General features: G+C 49.0%; 1 protein-coding gene across 5 annotated transcripts; it reads left to right on the top strand.

Annotated features, from left to right (window-relative positions):
- The first annotated feature begins 1,702 nt into the window (after positions 1–1,702).
- Positions 1,703–20,058, top strand: NECAP2 (NECAP endocytosis associated 2). Of its 5 annotated transcripts, none has more exons than XR_004441079.1 (8): positions 1,703–2,379; positions 5,469–5,569; positions 9,735–9,839; positions 9,930–10,011; positions 10,937–11,045; positions 13,635–13,812; positions 17,588–17,686; positions 18,825–18,895. XR_004441079.1 is itself a non-coding variant. In XM_033228242.1 (8 exons), the coding sequence occupies exons 1-8, from the start codon at positions 2,288–2,290 to the stop codon at positions 18,871–18,873; spliced, it is 792 nt and encodes a 263-aa protein (XP_033084133.1). In that variant the 5' UTR covers positions 1,703–2,287; the 3' UTR covers positions 18,874–20,058. The 5 variants fall into 5 exon arrangements, 4 of the variants coding, with proteins under 4 accessions (XP_033084133.1, XP_033084132.1, XP_033084134.1 ...); XM_033228242.1 differs by having other exon boundaries at positions 17,611–17,686; positions 18,825–20,058; XM_033228241.1 differs by having other exon boundaries at positions 17,608–17,686; positions 18,825–20,058.
- The last annotated feature ends 281 nt before the right edge of the window (positions 20,059–20,339 follow it).

The raw sequence follows: 20,339 nt of genomic DNA, 5'->3' as shown, positions 1-20,339 counted from the left end.
TAAATGGTGCTGCTGCTGTGGAAGACAGTTTGGAGGCTCCTCAAAAAGCTGAACAAGGCCAGAAATGGTGGTTCACATCTGTAGTTCCAGCTACTTGGGAGGCTGAGTTGGGAGGATCACTTGAGCCTGGGAGGTTGAGGCTGCAGTGAGCTGTGATCATGCCAATGCATTCCAGCCTGGGCAACAGAGTGAGATGCTGCTTCAAACAAAACAAAAGCGCTAAACATAGCATTATCCTATAACTCAGCAGTTTCACTCCTACGTATACACTCAAGAAAATGGAAAACAGGACTTGAACAAGTGTTCCAACACCAATGCTCATAGAAGCCTGATTCCCAACACCAAAAGGTGATAACATCCCAATTGTTGACAGATGAATGGATAAACAAAATATGGCATATACATGCAATGGAATATTATTAAAAGGAATGAAATTCTGACCCATGCTACATGAATGAACCTTGAAAACTTGATGCTAAGTGAAACAAGAGACACGAAAGCCCAATATTGTATGATTCCACTTATAAGAGGTATCTAGAAAAGGCAAATTCATAGAGACAGAAAGTAGAACAGAGGTTACTAAGGGATGGAGCAGGAGGAAATGGGAAGTTATTGCTAATGGGTATGGAGTTTCTGTTTGGGATGACGAAAAGTTCTGGAAAGCACGGTATAGTTGCACACTATTGTGAATGTACTTAATTTCACAGCGCTACACACTTAAAATGGTAAATTTTATGTTATGCATATTTTACAATAAAGATGTAAGTGATTAGATCAATCCTATAATAAAGAGCTTATAAAAAATGAGTAGAAATGGCCAGGTGCCCTGGCTCACGCCTGTAATCCCAGCACTAGGGAGGCCAAACTGGGCGGATCACTTGAGGTCAGGAGTTCAAGACCAGCCTGGCCAACCTGGTGAAACCCCCATCTCTAACAACAACAACAAAAAAAATACAAAAACTAGCCAGGCGTGGTGGCGGGCGCCTGTAATCCCAGCTACTCGGGAGGCTGAAGCAGGAGAATCGCTTGAACCCGGGAGGTGGAGGTTGCAGTGAGTCGAGATTGCACCACTGCACTCCAGCCTGGGCGATAGAGTGAGACTTCGTCTGGAGAAAAAAAAGAGTAAAAAGAAGGAGAGAGAGTGAGAGAGAAAAGGAAAGAAGGGGTGGGGAAAGTTTGGGGTATTCAGTGAGTCAGAGATTTGGGATCAGCTGCACCCTACGTAGGGGCTGGCACATTGTAGGCCCTCAACTGGAGGAATGAATGAGAGAATAGTGGGAAAGGAGGGATTTTGAGAATTTGGCTATGGTAGACATTGTATCTCCTAGAATATTCTGGGAGAAATCTAAGACTAGAATTCTTCTTCTTCTTTTTTTTTTTTTTTTTTTGAGACAGAGTCCCGCTCTGTCGCTCAGGCTGAGGTGCAGTGGCACAGTTTCAGCTCACCACAACTTCCGCATCCCGGGTTCATGCTGTTCTAGTGCCTCAGCCTCCCAAGTAGCTAGGACTACAGACATACGCCACCAAGCCCGGCTAATTTTTGTATTTTTAGTAGAGACGGGGTTTCACCATGTTGGCCACGCTGGTCTCGAACTCCTGACCTCAGGTGATCCACCCGCCTCAGCCTCCCAAACTGCTGGGATTACAGGCGTGAGCCACTGCGCCCGGCCTGGAATTCTTCGTAAATTACTTGTGTTACCAAACTTTACTTCTTTGAATACAACTCGTTGTTGAGGTTTGGCCACAGGGGGCCCTGAGCACATGAGTGGGTTCCCATAGGGGAAGCATGGAGGGTGGTAGGGTAAGGCCATTCACTTAGTCTGGTGGGTCGGGTGGCCAGCTGAGCCTTACAGTCAGGAGAGGGAAGGATATTCAGGCAGAGGAGGCGCTGCAGCTGACGCTGGAGGACAGAGATGCTGCAGGGTGGGCTACGGCTTTGCCTCTCGGCCAACTGGGCCCCAGGCCTAAGAACTGAAGCGATGGGGATGATCCACACCCAGACCATGGGTTATGGAGGTGTCTGTCTATGGCAGGCGCCGGTCTCTTTCTCTGCGTCCTAGGGTGTCTGGAGGGAGAGAGAAGCGTCTGGAGGGAGAGAGAAGCCTCCGAAGGTCGCCCGCCGCGTGTCTTGAGCGGGTTTCCAGCAGAGGGCGCACAAACGAGGCCGTGCTGAGGCCCGCGAGCTGCCGCTCTAGCTGAAACCTGGTCACAGAGTCGCACCGCTTCCGTCCGTCGGACAGAGGAACGGTGGAAGGGGCCGGAAGTCCGGCGGGCTCCAGGCGTCGCGATGGAGGAGAGTGGGTACGAGTCGGTGCTCTGTGTCAAGCCTGACGTCCACGTCTACCGCATCCCTCCGCGGGCTACCAACCGTGGCTACAGGTGATTCCCCGCCGCCAGACCAGGCTAGCTCCGATTTAACCCTTTCTCCGCCACCCGGACACACCCACTGCGGGAACCGAGGACAGCCCTGGCCAGTTTTGGGGCGAGGGGGAGCTAATGCTGCTGCTGCTTCCAGTTCCAGGCCCGAGCAGGGAGGCGGACCCAGAGTTTCGCCCGTCTCAGTACGATGCACGGAACTCCTGGCGGCGGGGAGGGCGTTAAAGCCGTATCTAGCGCTTAGGGACCCCGGTGGGCTGCCGGATACCCTAAACTTGGTCGGGGGTGGTGATGTCACAGACGCTTCTCTTTCAGGGCTAACCGGTGGCCTTGAAGGGATCCTCGAAAAGCCTTAAGCGGAGAGGTACCCTATCACAGACGGAAATCCCCGAGAGGTGGGGAGGGAGCCCAGAGCCGGCTGAAAGGACCGGTCCCGGGGAGCTTTAAGCTGACGGTGGAAGCCCAGGGACCCCTTCCTACCCAGATCCCTTCGCACGAATTTCACCCTTGATCACAGCCTGGAGCAGTTGGGAGGACCCCATCTACATTTCTCTGATCTCTACCTGAGACGAATAAGCACACACGCTTGTAAACAAGACAGAATATCTCTGCAAGGGAACACAGGAAACTGCCCTAGGGGAGGGGAACCGCCCTTGGAAGGAGACTTCCTTTCCCTTTTGTACTGTTTGCATTTTACTACCCTTTGTATGTGTTATCTATCAAAACAAGACGAAAAATATTAAAGGAAGCAACGATACACTTCATACAGACACCCTGGCCTATGGCTATTTTGTGCCACCGAGTGGTGGTGGGGAGTGTTTATATTTGCGGGGCCGGGTGGCTATTGAAGGCGATGGTTGTCCAAGTTTTTCGGAAATAGGGGATTGGCCTGCACCCTAAGAATGATGGAGCCTCCACATATCCTCTTGTTACTTTCCAGTTGTGTTACCGTGGGCTCATAGCTGATTTTATGGTGGAAAGATGTGTTAGTGAAGATTACATTCATGACATATTTTAAAATAGTATTAAAAACAACAGTAACCAAAATACATTTGTTTTCTGTCATCAAACTGTAGTTGGACCATCAGACCATTGATGGTCGTCTAGCCCTATCCTCTGTTGGGTCTCTTTTTTTTTTTTTTTTTTGAGACAGAGTTTACCTCTTGTCCAGGCTAAGAGTGCAATGGCGCGTGATCTCGGCCCACTGCATCCTCTGCCTCCCGAATTCAAGCGATTCTCCTGCCTCAGCCTCCAGAGTAGCTGGGATTACAGCCATACACCACCACAACCGACTAATTTTGTGTTTTTAGTAGAGACGAGGTTTCTCCATGTTAGTCAGGCTGGTCTCGAACTCCCAACATCAGGTGATCCTGATCCACTCGCCTCGGGCCTCCCAAAGTGCTGGGATTACAGGCATGAGCCACCACGCCCGGCCCCCTATTGGGTCTTTAGTAGAATGGGTTTGGTTCCTCTTGGTGCCCCAGAGAGTGAGGTTGCGAATTGTCAGGGCTGGCTGGTTTAGCTTAGAGGAAACTATCAGTACCTGCAATTAAGTCTTGAGCTCTCCTTAGCCTGAATCTCAGGCCTAGTAAGGAGGAACTGGAACTGAGTCTGCTGATTTGTGAATTGAGAATCTGCATTTGTGCAGCCCTCAAGATAGGCGCGTCCAGGCTTCTTGAGAACTGGCACAGGGACTTCCAAGAAAAGCCTCCTGGAAACACCTGCGGTTCTTGCTATTTGGGGATTTTACTGACCTTTTCTTAGAACTAAAATGTGAAGTTAATGCTTTAAAAGAGTCAAAACAGCTGGCTGTGGTGGCTCACGCCTGTAAATCCCAACACTTTGGGATGCCTAAGTGGAAGGATCCCTTCAGCCTAAGACCTCAGGACCAGCCTGGGCAAACATAGTGAGAGCCTATCTCTATAATTTTTTTTTTTTTAATTAGCCTGGTGTGTTGGTACACACCTGTAGTCCCAGCTCCTCAGGAGGCTGAGGTGGAAGGATCTCTTGGGCTCGGGAGGTTGAGGCTTCAGTGAGCTGTGGTTGCACCACTGCACTTGAGCCTGGGTGACAGAGTGAGACCCCATCTCAAACAAACCAGAGCCGAAAGAGGCATTGCTGTAAGTTCATGGTTTCCTGGGTTTCTTCCTAAGCTCCCATTCACTTTTCTGTTCTCCTTTTCTCTTCTGGTAGTTGCTCCATGCTGACTTTTTCTTTCGAGATCGTCTCACTGTTCTCAAATGGTCAGTTTGATCACTGCAGTCAGGCAATGTCAGAAACAGAATCAGGCCCCTGCAACTGCTGCTTCTATAGAAAGGAAACTGGAAGGAAGTCCTACTCGGAGGACACTGTGGTCTAGAGAGGGCGTCACCAAGTGACAGCCCACTGTATTTTTGTATGGTTCACACCTAAGAATGGTTTTTACATTTTTTAAATAGTTGGGAAAATTTTTAAAGGAGAGTATTTCATACTGGGAACATTATATGAATTTCAGATTTCAGTGTCTACACTTTGATTGAAATACAGCTGTGCTCAGTAGAAAATAGTTAAGATACCTAAAGCATCACCACATGCATGTTCTGTACTGCTTTTTTTTTTTTTTTTTTGAGACGGAGTTTTGCTCTGTCACCGGGCTGGAGTGCAGTGGCCGGATCTCAGCTCGCTGCAAGCTCCGCCTCCTGGGTTCATGCCATTCTCCTGCCTCAGCCTCCGGAGTAGCTGGGACTACAGGCGCCCGCCACCTCGCCCGGCTAGTTTTTTGTATTTTTAGTAGAGACGGGGTTTCGCCGTGTTAGCCAGGATGGTCTCGATCTCCTGACCTCGTGATCCGCCCGTCTCGGCCTCCCAAAGTGCTGGGATTACAGGCTTGAGCCACCGCGCCCAGCCTCTGTACTGCTTTTACTCTACAGCAGCAGAGCTGCCTTGTTGTGACAGGCTGTGTACCCTGCAAAGCCAAAGATATTTACTGTCTGACTCTTTACAGAAAATGTTTGCCAACTCTTGGGCTAGAATAAGCAGCCCTTTCCATCCCCAGCATTGGGGTCATGCAGCAGGAGCTTCTGGCAGAGGTTCAGTGGTGTTTGTCCCCTTAGGGCCGCGGAGTGGCAGCTGGACCAGCCATCATGGAGTGGCCGGCTGAGGATCACTGCAAAGGGGCAGATGGCCTTCATCAAGCTGGAGGACAGGACCTCAGGTAACCGCAAGGGAGGCCGCACCTAGCTGAGGGGCTGCACTCCCACTTTATGAAGGCAGAGGTGGCCTGGTCTGGCCAGGCTGCTCAGGGATCATGGGAACCTGTCCTGAAAATCAGAGACGTGTGTGTACCTTTAAGCTGTACCTTTCCCCCACCTTAGTTGTAGAAAGTACTGTCTCCAGGTGTAAAAACAAGTATTTCATGTCAGACACCAGTTCCTTTTAGGAGTCCTCAGGAAAATGTGGAGGCCAAGAAGAGGAGACCACAGCTTGGTCCTGGTAGGAAGTAGGAAGCCCTGGAAGTGGCCTTGAAGACAGGCGGGTGAGGATGCACAGCCCTCTGCTGCTGGGCTCTGCTTCCTACTGAGGAACTGTTTATCAACGCAGCGGTAACTCCCAGAGCTGACCACACCCATTAACTGAAGAAGCTGGAAACTGTCCTACTCAGCTCTTTCTGTAGTGAGAGGACAAGCCGAGCTGGGTTGTGTTGGGGTCAGGTGGCAGAGATCGTCTTGGGGGAAACTTCAGAAGTGCTGGGCCACCAGTGCATCTGGGTGAGCTGTGGAGGGCAGTGTGCCTGAAATCCCCCGCTGAGACCCCGAGTGGGGTGGGACACAGTGCCTGCTCAGTCAGGTCCACAACATTCGGTCATTTATTTTTTGTAATGTGTAGAGATTTTCCTTTGTAGAGCAGAAGAAAGTGCAAAAGTTTAGTGACAGAACTGGCTGCCTCTTCTCAGAACTATGTTCTGCCTGAGCTGCTGGACGTGGGGTGAGCCACATGACCTCTGGAGCCTTGGCCTCCTCCGTGTTGAAACGGGGATATTAGTTCCTCCTTGATAAGACTGTTGGAGAATAGGAAGTGAGCGGCTATTTCTCTAATTGCTTTATGGACTGCGAGGCAACCCAAAGCGTTGATTTGTTCTTCGGGAACTTGGGTATTGGCGGCAGAGGAGTTTGAAGAGGCAGCTGCCGTGGCCAGAGCAGAGAATTTTAGCTGGAGAATTGCTGGGACACCCTAGGTAGTGTCGTAAGAGAATGGTACCACCTCTTGTTCTCTGGGGAATTTGGTAACTGTGACTTTATTTATTTAAAAAAAATTTTTTTTTTTTTAGATGGAGTCTTGCTTGGTAACCCAGGCTGGAGTGCAGTGGCACGATCTCGGCTCACTGCAACCTCCACCTCACGGGTTCAAGCAATTCTCTGCCTCAGCCTCCCGAGTAGCTGAGATTACAGGCGCCACCACCACGCCTAGCTAATTTTTTTTTTGTATTTTTAGTAGAGACGGAGTTTCACCATATTGGCCAGGCTGTTCTTGAACTCCTGACCTCGTGATCCGCCCGCCTTGGCCTCCCAAAGTGTTGGGATTACAGGTGTGAGCCACTGTGACCCGGCCAGCTGTGACTTTAACATGACTCCCTAATGTAACAGCCACTGCCTAGGGCTGAGCCTCCTCTGTGGGACCCACCCCAAGGTGCTCTTAGCTCAAAGTCATGGCTGGGTCATGTTAGTCTCTAACTTTCCCATGAGGTAGTGAGCATATCACTCTAGGCCAGGCTTTCTCAGCTTCAGCACTGTTGACACTTGGGGGCCAGATGAGTCTTTGTTTTGGGGAGCTGTGGAGCCTAATGAGGATATTTTACAGCATTCTTGGCCTCTGTCTAGCAGATGTCAGTAGCACCCCCCAAGTTGTGACGATCAAAATTATCTCTAGACATTGCCAGATGTCTCTTGGGGACAGGGGAGCAAAATCACACCAATTGAGAATTACTGCTGTAGGCTGAAGGCATCTTGGTGAGGTTGGAACAGAAGGCAGATAAATTGACAAGAAACTGCAGACTCTAGGGCTGTTGGTTTTGAATCAGTTCAGCCTTGATTACAAAATTACCTCTAGCCCCGGCGCGGTAGCTCATGCCTGTAATCCCATCACTTTAGGAGGCCAAGACAGGTGGATCGCTTGAGTCCAGGAATTCCAGAGCAGCCTGGGCAATATGACAAAACCCTGTCTCTAATAAAAATGCAAAAATTAGCCAGGTGTGGTAGTGTACACCTGTAATCCCAACTACTTGGGAGGCTAAGGCACAAGAATCACTTGAACCAAGGAGGTAGAGGTTGCAGTGAGCTGAGATTGCACCATTGCACTCTAGCATGGGTGACAGAGCAAGACTGTCTCAAGAAGAAAACAGGAAGAAAATAAAACAGGCCAGGCACGGTGACTCATCTGCCTGTAATCCCAGCACTTTGGGAGGCCAATGCGGGCAGGTCACTTGAGGTCGGGGGTTCGAGACCAGCCTGACCAACACGGAGAAACCTCGTCTGTACTAAAAATACAAAATTAGCCAGGCATGGTGGCACATGGTTGTAAACACAGCTACTTGGGAGGTTGAGGCAGGAGAATTGCTTGAACCTGGGAGGCAGAGGTTGCAGTGAGGCGAGATTGTGCCATTGCACTCCATCCTGGGCAATAAGAGTGAAACTCCGCCTTGGGAAAAAAAAAAAACAACCAACCCAAAAAACAAAGTTATCTCTAAACCATGGGATTCAATAGAAGATATTTGATTAAATACTTAAAGCACCAGCCAGGTGTGGTGACTCATGCTTCTAATCCCATGGCTTTGGGAGGCCAAGGTGGGAGGATGGCTTGAGACCAGGAGTTAGAGACCAGCCTGGGCAACATATGAAGACCCTATCTCTAACAAAAGAAATGGAGTGGGCATGGTGGCATGTGCCTGTATTCCCAGCTACGTGAGAGGCTGAAGCAGGAAGATTACTTGAGCCCAGGAGTTTGAGGCTGCGGTGAGCTATGATGCACTGCACACTGCACTTCAATCTGGGCAACAGAGCCCAGACCCTGTTTCTTTTTTTTTTTTTTGTCACCTTGGCTGGAGTGCAGTGGCACAATCTCAGCTCACTGCAGCCTCCAACTCCTGGGGTCAGGGATCCTCCTGCCTCAGCCTTCCAGGGAGTTGGAACTAAATGTGTGTGCCATTATGCCTGGCTTATTTTTATATTTTTTCTAGAGACCAGGTTTCACCATCTTGCTCATGCTAGTCTCAAATTCCTGGACTCGGCCGGGCGCAGTGGCTCACGCCTATAATCCCAGCACTTTGGGAGGCCGAGGTGGGCGGATCACCTGAGGTCAGGAGTTCAAGACCAGCCTGGCCAACATGATGAAACACTGTCTCTACTAAAAATACAAAAATTAGCTGGGTGTGGAGGTGCATGCCTGTAATTCCAGCTGCTTGGGAGGCTGAGGCAGGAGAATCACTTGAACCTGGGAGGTGGAGGTTGCCGTGAGCCGAGATCGCGCCGCTGCACTCCAGCCTGGGCGACAGAGGGAGACTCCATCTCAGGCAAAAAAAAAAAAAAAAAAAAAAAAAGGTATAAATTAAATTCCTGGCTCAAGTAATGCACCCCACCTCAGCCTCCCAAAGTGCTGGGACCATACCCAGTCCATGACCCTGTTTCTAAAAAACAAAACAAAAAATACTAAAAGCAACAACAGACGTCAGCACATACGAAAAACTGATGCCAGTCATAAATGCTCGTGGAAATTTGATGTTGCGCTGCAGCTGTCGAGTGCTGTAGTTGACAAGGTGATGTGTTTCGCAGGGGGTCCTTTTAAAGCTAGTCATGCTTGTCCTGTCTCAGATTGAATTAGATCAGCCTGCTTCACATTCCCTATGGGTGTGAAAACTTCCTCCCTTATTCCTTGGGGCTCATTGGCCCCTCTTATAGTCCTGCCTCAGGTACTAGGGCCTCTTCAGCAGGTGTGATTACCTAGGTCAGGGCTCACCTGTTCTAGGACACTCAGTGTTCAGGTCATAGAAGTGGGTAAAGCAGATGGAATGGATGGGCTAGCAGCTCCAGCTGCTCAGGTTGGCTTGGAGGCTCAGCATTAATAGAGCTTAATTTTAAGAGAGGCCAGGCAGAATACGAAACTTGGCTAGATTTGACCTGTAAGCTATCTCTGACTTAAGCCTTTCCTTGGTTATATTTTCTGTGTCTTCCCTTTAGCAAGAATGGATTTGAATTCCAGAGTAAGATTTGCCGATGTGTCTCAGCTGGCTAGAGATACCTTACAGGAAAAAGGCCCAGGAGTCTGGTAGAAACACCTGGCTGGAAGGGGGCCCAGGGCTCAGTGCTCAACCTAACCTGTGCTTTCAGGGGAGCTGTTTGCTCAGGCCCCGGTGGATCAGTTTCCTGGCACAGCTGTGGAGAGTGTGACGGACTCTAGCAGGTACTTCGTGATCCGCATCGAAGATGGAAATGGTAGGCATGGGTCCTGGTGCGTCCTCCTCTTGGGAAAGGTTTTCTCAGCCTGTGGAAGGTGGGACTGATTGATCATGTGTTGTCCCCCAGGGCGACGGGCGTTCATTGGAATTGGCTTCGGGGACCGAGGTGATGCCTTTGACTTCAATGTTGCATTGCAGGACCATTTCAAGTGAGTGGTTCTGGGAGACACATGCTCTTGCCCCTCCCTTCTTTCCCTGGACAGAAGGATCTCCCAGGTTAGGATACCCAAGTGATTGTGTATGATTTGTCTGGCAACAGAGACTCAGGAGAACCCAGGGCAAGCCACCTCTCTGCTCTGCCAATGTTCATCTCTGCTGTAAAGCCTTGTCCTTTACCTGAGGCTCATCTCTACCATCCCAGCCTTTGGGCCTGTCACCTGTCTTCCCTTACCAGGCTCCTGAGCAGTCAGAGTCCTCATCGGCCTCCTGTGGCCTTTCTGGGCCTGCTCCTCCATGTCATCAGTGGCGCTTGGATTCCCAGGGCACTCAGCAGATGCTCTGATGTCCTTTTCTGAAGCTAAGAGACAGGGCAGGAAGTCCTCCTCCACCATCTGCAGGGCTTGAACTCAGGCTGCCAGTGAGTGGGCTGTGCCCAGCCACTCATGTGGGCGCCTCTGGCTCTTCCCTGACCTGGTGCTGCTGTGTGGTGTGGTATGGAGGGTGGGGGAGCTTTGTGTTGCCCTCTGCTTCTCGGTATCTGTCTTGTCTCCCTGTCTACCTTCGGAGTGTTTGAGGGTGTGTAGAGACTGCATCTTAGTTCTCGTGCCACATGCTGTAGAGGGAAGGGTAGGCTCTCACACGTGTCCTAGAGACAGTGTTAGGACCCTCTACATAAGTGATCTCACTGAACTCGTAGCCATCTTGAAGACCTATAGAATTGTGGGCATATTTTGCTGACGAGGAAACCAGTGTACATGCAGCTACTTAAGTGTCAGAGCAGGATTTGAATTCAGGCCTCACTCCCAAGCCTGTACTCTTTCTACCACCCCGTCTCACTACGAGGCTCAGCCTGGACTGATGGCAGGGCAGCTGGTCTCTTTCTTCCTCACCTTCTTCCTCATGTTCTCTCCCCAGGTGGGTGAAACAGCAGTGTGAATTTGCAAAACAAGCCCAGAACCCAGACCAAGGCCCTAAATTGGACCTGGGCTTCAAGGAGGGCCAGACCATCAAGCTTAACATCGCAGTGAGTTCCACCCTTGCTTGACTGTTGTGGCCGTAGTCACATGATACTTGTGGCCACCCAGAGCCCATTGCTCTTCTTACGGTTCAGCTCCTTCAGTTCAGTAGATGTTTAGTGAGCATTTGTCTTGCGCCAGGTCCTGCACCAGGGGTGACCGAGAGACCTCTATTCTTGTGGAACTCAGAGTTGAACTGAGACAGGCAGGTAAAAATGTAATTACAACATGGCAGCAAAGGTTCCATAACTAAGGGATGCCCTGGGTGCCGTGGTCCCCTAGAGGAAACTATGCAGCCCATAGTTTTGGGAACCAAGTAAGGCTTACTGGAAGAAGGGACCTGTAGGCAAGGGAAGAGTGATCAAAGAGGACCAGCAGGTGCAAAGCCTCTGAGCTGAGAAGGAGCATCAGTCATTTGCTGCCAGAAGTGGTGTTTCTGTCCTAGCTATTAGAGTGCATCAGGAGGGACCCATGTGCTCATCCCAGGCTGTGTCTTGAATGAGGAAGATTTGGGAGAGTTCTGGCAGGAAGGCGTTGAGGTGGACACTGGGAGTCCTGGGCAGTTTCTGCTGATGGTGTTGTCCTGGCTCCTGTGTCTTTGTTCTGAGCTGCTCTACCTCTGGCTTCCCCTGGTCAGTTCCTGTTCATAGGAACAGGTTGGGCTGGGCTGGGCTGGGTTGCCTAAAGTTGACCTTTACCTGGCTGCAAGGGTGGAGAGGGGAGATGAGGTCAGACTCATGATTAGGGGCACCCAAGGACCAAGTGGATTGGTTTTTGTTTTTGCCAGGAGTACTGTGTTGAGATGGATTTGTTTTTTGAAGAAGCTTTGTAACGCTAAAATAATGCTTTTCCTCTTTACTTACCGTCTCTTTCTCCTCTTTTCTGCTTCGTGCTGGTGATGATTTGGGATCCTTGAAGTTGGCTAGCTGGCCCTTAAGAGAGAAATGCAAGTCCAATCCAGTGGACTGGTTGGGATGTGATTCTTTCTCTCGCTTGGAGGAAACTAACATTTAATGAGCACCAGCTGTGGGCCAGGTAGTTTTTTTTTTTTTTTTTTTTTTTTGGCGTTTCTCATGTGAATTAAACATCTCCCTTTCCTCCATGAGATGAGGAAATGGAGGCTTAGGGAGGATTGGGGACTTGCCCAGGGTCACAGAGCTAGAAATAACTGGCACAGCTGTACTCACACTGAGGTCTTTGAGGTCTTTTGACTTCAGGGCTGGACTTACTATTTTATTAAGCTGCTGCTTTCCTTACAAGTAGGGAACACATTATCTTCATCTGTGTGATTTGTGCTGGTTTCTGGCTCATGCTTGGTGCTCAGTTTTTTTTTTTTTTTTTTAAAGTATTTTCTTGAAGTATAATATGCATGTAAAAAAGTGTACAAATCATAAGTGCAGAACTTAGTGAAATTTTAAAAACCTAATTTATAGGCCAGGAGTGGTGGCTCCTGCCTGTAATCCCAGCACTTTGGGAGGCCGAGGCAGGCGGATCACCTGAGGTCGGGAGTTCAAGACAACCCTTACCAACATGGAGAAACCCCGTCTCTACTAAAAATACAAAATTAGCTGGGCATGGTGGTGCGTGCCTGTAATCCCAGCTACTCGGGAGGCTGAGGCAGGAGAATTGCTTGAACCCGGGAGGCAGAGGTTGTGGTGAGCCGAGATCAAGCCATTGTACTCCAGCCTGGGCAACAAAAGCAAAACTCTGGATCAAAAAAACAAAACAGAACAACCCAATTTATAAACTTGCACCTCGCTCAAGATGCAAAAGATAGTCAGCACTCTGGAAACACCTCTCCCGGCCCCTCCCAGTAACTACCCTGAGTAACCCTCTACTGACTTCACATACCGTAGGTTTTGTTTGTTCTTAACTTTCCTAAGTTGAATCATACACCTAATCCTGTTTTAGGATGATTTATTTCTTTTACTCAATGTAGTTTTTGTGAGAGTCATCCATGGTGTTGTGTGTAGTTTGTTCATTCTCACTGTTGTGGTATGTACCATTGTGAGAATTCACCCAATTTATTTATGTTTTACTGATGACGGACATTTGGGTAGTTTCCAGTTTGGGGCGATTACAAATAGTGCTGCTGTAGATGTTTGAGTTCATGTCTTTTGGTGCATATGTGTATGATTTCTGTTGGTTTATATCTAGGAGTGGAATTGCGGAGTCCTAAGTTTAAGTTCCTATGTTGAGCTTTATAGATCCTTTCAAGTAATTTTTCAAAGTAGTTTTACCAGTTTACACTTCAATCAGCAGCACATGAATGGTTACTCCATGTCATAGTCAATACTTGATAATTTACATTTTAGCCATTTTGGTGAGTGTGTAATGGTTTATCATTATAGCTTTGATCTGCATTTCCCTGATGAATGAAGTGGGGTGCTGGGTTTTAAAATGGACCTTATTTGTGATAGATTCAGAATGATGATGCACTAAGTGTAGCTCATAACAATGGAGGTGCTAGGTAGGACCATCTTTTGGTTACACAGATGTTAGGGCTCTGGGGTCACCTTGGCCCTCCTCGTGGGGTTTTCTGGTAGCACTGGGACTCCAGCAGAACTGGCTGATTTGCATTCCTCTTCCCTGTTTAGAACATGAAGAAGAAGGAAGGAGCAGCCGGGAATCCCCGAGCCCGGCCTGCCAGCACAGGAGGGCTGAGCCTGCTTCCCCCTCCCCCAGGGGGCAAAACCTCCACCCTGATCCCTCCCCCTGGGGAGCAGTTGGCTGTGGGGGGATCCCTCGCCCAGCCGGCAGTTGCTCCCAGTTCAGGTTAGTGCTCAGTGGGCAACTGCTGGATCGGTACCTGTGGGCTCCTCTTCACTGGCAGCCAGGCCCCATGGTTTTCCCCCCGTCACACACATGGATTGGTAATGTAGTACCTGTCTGTGTCAAAGAAGAAAGGCGGGCACCCAAAGCTGATTCTGCACACGCTGGGTAAGGGGCTCTTTCTAGTTGGTCTTTAGGGCGTCTGCCTTCTGAGAGGCTGGGACTGGGATTTGTTTGTTACTGTGAAATCATCAACATGTCAGTTCCTGGTTCCCAGTGTGTGCTCAGTGGGTACTGAGTGAGTGGGTAATGGAGACACCGTCTCTGCTCACGTGTAGTGTGAGATGAGTCACAGCACAGAGACCAAATGTGTAGGCCTAGACCCACCATCAGCTGGTGTGATCTGGGGAGGTTTCATGAAAGAGGTGACATTGATCTGGACCTTGAAGGAAAGAGATAGAGTGGGAGTGGTTGGCATTCCAGGCAGAATATGAATGAGGCCCAGACTTTTAGATACCTGGTGTATTTAGGGAGATGGGTACAGCATAAGGTGTGCCAAGGTGAGTGGTGGGAAATGAGATTTCGTTTGGAGTGAGCACCTTGGGGTGGGAAGCTGAGAGCATTTGCCCCAGCAGCTTGTCGTGAGGAGCCCTTAGGAGACGCTGGGATTCTGGAAGCGAGTGTCTAGTGTCAGCCTCTGACCACACTGGGGTGCCAGCCCTTTGCCTCTACCTCCCCACCCTGCCCAGCCCAGCTTGATGCTCCTGGCCTTCCCCGGCCTGGGCGATTGTTACCAGCCTACCTTCTGCCCACAGCTCTCCCCAGCTTGCAGGCAGGAAGCCTTCCTAAGTGTCCCCAACATCCGCTGCCCTATCTGGAGGTCAAGCTTCAGGCTTCAGCCCTGTGGGGAATACTCTAACCTGGAGAGTGGCAGAAGGGGCAGTCAGAGAGCCCCTGCCTGGTACCGGGAACTGTTCTTTAAGCGTTATTTCTCAGAGTGGGGTCATAGGACCACTTGCCTTGGCATCGCTGGGGGATGGGGGCAGGAATCTGCATTCTTATGTCTATTTTTCTTTTCTTTTTTCTTTTTTTTTTTTTGAGACGGAGTCTTTTTGCTCTTGTTGCCTAGGCTGGAGTGCAGTGGCATGATCTCGGCTCACCGCAACCTCTGCCTCCTGGGTTCAAGTGATTCTCCTGCCTCAGCCTCTCGAGTAGTTGGGATGACAGGCATGCGCCTCCACACCCAGCTAATTTTGTGTTTTTAGTAGAGACGGGGTTTCTCCATGTTGGTCAGGCTGGTCTTGAACTCCCGACCTCAGGTGATCCGCCCGCCTTGGCCTCCCACAGTGCCGGGATTCCAGGCGTGAGCCACCGCGTCTAGGTCTTATGTCTATTCTTGTTTGTGTGTGGACTAAAGTCTGAGAGCTACTACCTTAGGCCTTCCCTTGGTTGCTGGTTATTTATTTATTTGTTTGTTTGTTTGTTTGTTTGAGATGGAGTCTTGCTCTGTCACCCAGGCTGGAGAGTAGTGGCATGTTCTCGGCTCATCACAACCTCTGACTCCTGGGGTCAAGCGATTCTCCTGCTTCAGCCTCCCGAGTAGCTGGGATTACAGGCGTGCACCACCACGCCCACCTAAGTTTTGTATTTTTAGTAGAGGCAGGGTTTCACCATGTTGGCCAGGATGGTCTCGATCTCCTGACCTCGTGATCTGCCTGCCTCAGCCTCCCAAAGTGCTGGGATTACAGGCGTGAGCCACCACACCTGGCCTTGCTGATTCATTTTTAACAGCATTTTAATTTTAATATGGTGTGCTTGCTGTGTGCTGGGTAGAGTTCTAGGCACTGGCAGGCATAGCATCAAGTTTTAGTTCTCAAGGGCTTGTGTTCTGGTTCTGAGACAGGCAGTTAGCATGTCTACAAACAAAATGGTGTCAGATAATCATAAATAGCAACATTTATGAAGCACTTACTATATGAACAATATGGTTGGGTTCAAATTTCAGCTTACCAGCTTTGTGATCTTTATTAATTAATTTATTTTTATTTTTTATTTTTGAGATGGAGTTTTGCTCTTGTTGCATAGGCTGGAGTGTGACGGCATGATCTCAGCTCACCGCAACCTCTGCCTCCCAGGTTCAAATGATTCTCCTGCTTCAGCCTCCTGAGTAGCTGGGATTACAGGCATGTACCACCACGGCTGGCTAATTTTGTGTTTTTAGTAGAGACAGGGTTTCTCCATGTTGGTCAGGCTGGTCTTGAACTCCCGACCTCAGGTGATCCTCCCGCCTTGGCCTCCCAAAGTGCTGCGATTACAGGCATGAGCCACCGTGCCTGGCCTACTTATTTATTTTTAAGATGGAGTCTTACTCTGTCGCCCAGTCTGGAGAGCAGTGGCATGATCTCAGCTCACGGCAACCTCCGCCTCCTGGGTTCAAGCAATTCTCCTGCCTCAGCCTCCCAAGTAGCTGGCATTACAGCTGTGCACCACCATGCCTGGCTAATTTTTGTATTTTTAGTAGAGACAGGGGTTTCACCATGTTGGCCATGCTGGTCTCAAACTCCTGACCTCAGGTGATCCACCTGCTTTGGCCACCCAAAGTGCTGGGATTACAGACTGAGCCACTGTGCCCAGCCCAGTTTTGTGATCTTTAGAAAATCACTTCTCCATGCCTCATTTTTCTCATCTGTAGGATAGGGGGAGTAATGATACTTAAAATATAGGTTTCTTGTGAGGATCAAATAAACTGATCTATGTATAGCACTTAGAACAATTTTTGGAACATTCTAAGTGCTTACTGAATGTTAGCTCTCATTTTATTAATATCGTTATTGCCACTATATGCTGGACCTATTCTAAGCATTCCATGGGCATTTAATCCTCACACCAGTCCTATGGAGTAGTTCTGTAATTTTCACCATTTTAGAGGTAGGAGAATGGAAGCTGAAATGACCTGCACAGTCACATGGCTCGTCCCAATCTCTTGCCCTAGAGGCTGGGGTGAAGTTCACAGAAGATAATGTGCATTGAGCCCTTGGTGAACTGTAAAACTTTAAACCATTGAGGGCCCTAGTTTTATCTGTTCTCCTGGCCCAGAGCAGATTAGAAATAGCAAATTAATGTGAAGGCGGAGTGTGGCAAACACAGGCCCTTCAGAAGGGACAGATGGCAGCACTAGGGGAGGTGTCAGAAAAGCACAAAAGCAGGCATTGTAGCCCCATGGTGTCACCCACCTTGGTGGAGAGATAGGAATGAGCTTCTGTGTGAGCTCTTGGGAACGCTCTTCCTGACTCCTAACCAGTTTGGGGCCTGGGACTTGGCACGTGGCTGGCACATAGTGTTCTCAGCTAGTTGATCCAGACATGGTAGTGCAGGCTTGATATGAAGATGATCTTGCAGTTTTGGTGGACATTCTCTGTTGAAGAAGCTGAGATAGGTTATAGTAAATTTTAAATAGATTTCAACATGAACGGTTGATAACAAAGTCAGCTTCAGGTATGCATAATAGATGACGTGAGACTAACCCCAACTCCGCAGGCACCCCTCCTTCCACCTTGTATGTGGCTTTCTGCTTTTTCTCCAGAACCCTCAAGGGCTGGTGGGAAGATGCTGGAAGTGTGGCAACCCAGTGGTGTTTTGTTGCCCAAAAACTTGTCTCGGTGTGGCTTTCCCAGCTACCTGGTGTCATGAGACTGTTCACTGAGTCTTATGATTTGGTCATGGAAACAACCAGAAGGAGAGGTCTCTGACTCCTCTGTCCCCTCTTCTCTTCCTATGGGTCGGACTCGGGAACATCAATAGGAGGTGCTCCTGTACCCTGGCCACAGCCCAAGCCTGCCACCGCTGACATCTGGGGAGACTTTACCAAACCTACAGGGTGAGGAGGGCCATGTTCTGTGGGGGACTGGGGCCAGGGCTGTTGCTCTACAAACCTTGTATTGTTCTACATGCCTGCCTTCTGGTGTTAGGATTAGGAGTAATAGTTTTAATTTGGATGTTTTCTTTTCTTTTTTTTTTCCTTTTTTTTGGGGGGAGGGAGTTTCGCTCTTGTTGCCCAGGCTGGAGTGCAATGGCATGATCTTGACTCACTGCAAACTCTGCCTCCCAGGTTCAAGCAGTCCGCCTACTTCAGCCTCCCAGAGTGCTGGGATTACAGGCGTGAACTACCATGCCCAGCCCAAAATACAGTCATTATTGATTGCTGAAAATGTCAAATCCTAGAAAACGCAGCATTCTTACACGTAATGTTAACATCGTTCTTAAACAGTTTTTAGCCTAAGATTCATTTGAGGAGTCTGATTTTTCCCACAATAGACAGTTCTGGGATGATTCAGATGATTCTGGAATAACTCCAAGAACAGTTTTTGTATTTTATATTTTATTTTCACATTGAAAATCAGTCAGATTTGCTTCAGCCTCAAAGAGCGTGTTTATGTAAAATTAAATGAGGGCTGGCAGTGAGGTGCGCTCTTTTTTTCTAGACAGGAAAGGGGTTAAGCCTCTTCGGCCAGGCGTGTTGGCTCACACCTGTAATCCCAGCACTTTGGGAGGCTGAAGTAGGCAGATCACTTGAGGCCAGGAGTTCGAGACCAGCCTGGGCAACATGGCAAAACCCTGTCTCTACTAAAAGAAATACAAAAATTAACCAGTCATGTAGTTCCAGCTACTAAGGAGGCTGAGGTAGGAGGATCGCTTGAGCTCAAGAGGTTGAGGCTGCAGTTAGCCTTGAGTGTGCCACTGCATTGCAGCCTGGGTGACAGTGAGACCCTGTCTCAAAAAAACCAAAACAAAACAAAACCACACACAAAAATGATAAATACAGTTACATTAACTATTTAAAAAAAAAAATTGAGGGCCAGATTTGGTCTCTGTGCCGAAGTTTGCTGACTGCTGCTCTAGAACATTTAGGAACTGGCTTCTTAGAGCTTTTTCTGTCCAGAGAGAAACCACCTTTTATCTGCTTTGGATTTTCAAAGATCGGAACTCCCCCACCCTTCCCTGTCTTCTCTTTACAGATCAACTTCCAGCCAGACCCAGCCCGGCACAGGCTGGGTCCAGTTCTGACCTGAGCACAATTTTTCCTCATGTGACTTCTGGGAAGGAGCTCCCTCGTCTGGGCCAAAGGAAGGAGGATGAGGCACTCCTCAGCTGGCCTGTGTTTGGAGCATGAATCTCTCCTCTCCTTGTCTGGCTCTGTTGACAAACTGGGCATGTTGGGCAGTAAATTGGCACCATGTCACACTGTTTCCTGGGATTCAAATATGCAACCAGAACACAGGAGAAGAAAAGCTCCAGGATCCTTGTCCCCTTCTGTCCTCTTGACATGAGAGAGACTCTGAGACTTCTTCCATTGCAATGACCCCTATTAAACACAAGCCCCCAAAGCAAAATAATAGGTTGAGTTTGCTGCCTGGATTCAGACCAGCCCTTCCCAGGGCCTACAGGTGTCATGTGATCACTGTTCAGCAGGGGGCTTTCTGTACCCACACTGGCTGTAGCCACTTCAGTCCATCTGCCCTCCAGAGGAGGGGTTTCTTCCTGATGTTTAGCAGGTTTAGAGGCTGCAGCTTGAGCTCACAATCAGAAGGGAAACTGGAAGGATTAGCAGCTTTTGAAAATGTTTAAATATTTTGCTTTGCTAATGTGCTGATCTGTACTAACTCATCTTTGCAAAAGGAACTGCTCCTTCAGCGTGCCGCAGTAGGGGTCTCTGAAGGGATTCCTCACTGTGCGCAGCTGCCCTGAGCTTCAGGCAGCAGTGTTCATCTCTGGCCAATTGTCTGGTTCCCATGTATTCTCGGCCAGGTAGGCAACACAGAGCCAGGGCGGGTGCTGGAAGCCAGACGGAACAGTATTGGGGCAGGAAGGTGGAAGCTGTTGTCATGAGGCTGTGGGAGTCAGCACTCGGTCTGCTGGTGGCGCTCTCGGCTCGCAGGTTCACAGTGCCACTCCTGGCAGACTGGGGTTTTCTCTTTGGTGGTTTATAAAGTGCCTTATCTGCAAATAATTTCTTTTCTCCTTCAGGAACTGTGAATGACTAGCAGAAGGAGCTCAGTAAACTAGAAGTCCAGGGTTGCTTGGTTTACTGGTTTATAAGAAATCTGAAAGCACCTCTGAAATTCCTTTTATTAACTCACCTCTCAGTTGAAAGATTTCTTTTTTGAAGGGTCAAGACCATGAACTGAAAAAGTGTTGGCCTTTTTGCGGGACCAGATTTTTAAGATAAAATAAATGTTTTTACTTCTGTCATTGTATGTGAAAGATTAATGTGTTTCTGGACGCGTGGCTGCTATACTCTTCAGGGTGCCACAGCTAGACTCATGGCCACTCTCTCACCACTGACCAAGTGTCCAGATTGAAAGTTCAGGGCTGGGGTATGAGGCTGGCCCAAGTGAGGAAATGCAACCCTGTTGTCTAAAGCAATTGGTACCTTCTCTCCTGTGTTCTTTAGGATAGTACGGGCTTTTCATCATCCTTTGGGTGATGTGAAAGTACTTGCTTGAATCACTTTGTGTGGGGCTTAATTCTCC

This window comes from Trachypithecus francoisi, unplaced genomic scaffold (assembly GCF_009764315.1).
Source record: "Trachypithecus francoisi isolate TF-2019V2 unplaced genomic scaffold, Tfra_2.0 Lachesis_group12, whole genome shotgun sequence".
In the NCBI taxonomy this organism is placed as follows: Eukaryota; Metazoa; Chordata; class Mammalia; order Primates; family Cercopithecidae; genus Trachypithecus; species Trachypithecus francoisi.
This window is presented reverse-complemented; position numbering and strand designations above follow the sequence as displayed.

What these genes read in the sequence shown, in the direction of transcription:
- NECAP2 (XM_033228240.1), top strand. Translation starts at nt 2,288, where the DNA reads ATGGAGGAGAGTGGGTACGAGTCGGTGCTCTGTGTCAAGCCTGACGTC. An exon ending in GCTACCAACCGTGGCTACAG is followed by an intron (nt 2,380 to 5,468) that starts GTGATTCCCCGC and finishes TTGTCCCCTTAG; the next exon opens with GGCCGCGGAGTGGCAGCTGG. An exon ending in CCGCATCGAAGATGGAAATG is followed by an intron (nt 9,840 to 9,929) that starts GTAGGCATGGGT and finishes GTTGTCCCCCAG; the next exon opens with GGCGACGGGCGTTCATTGGA.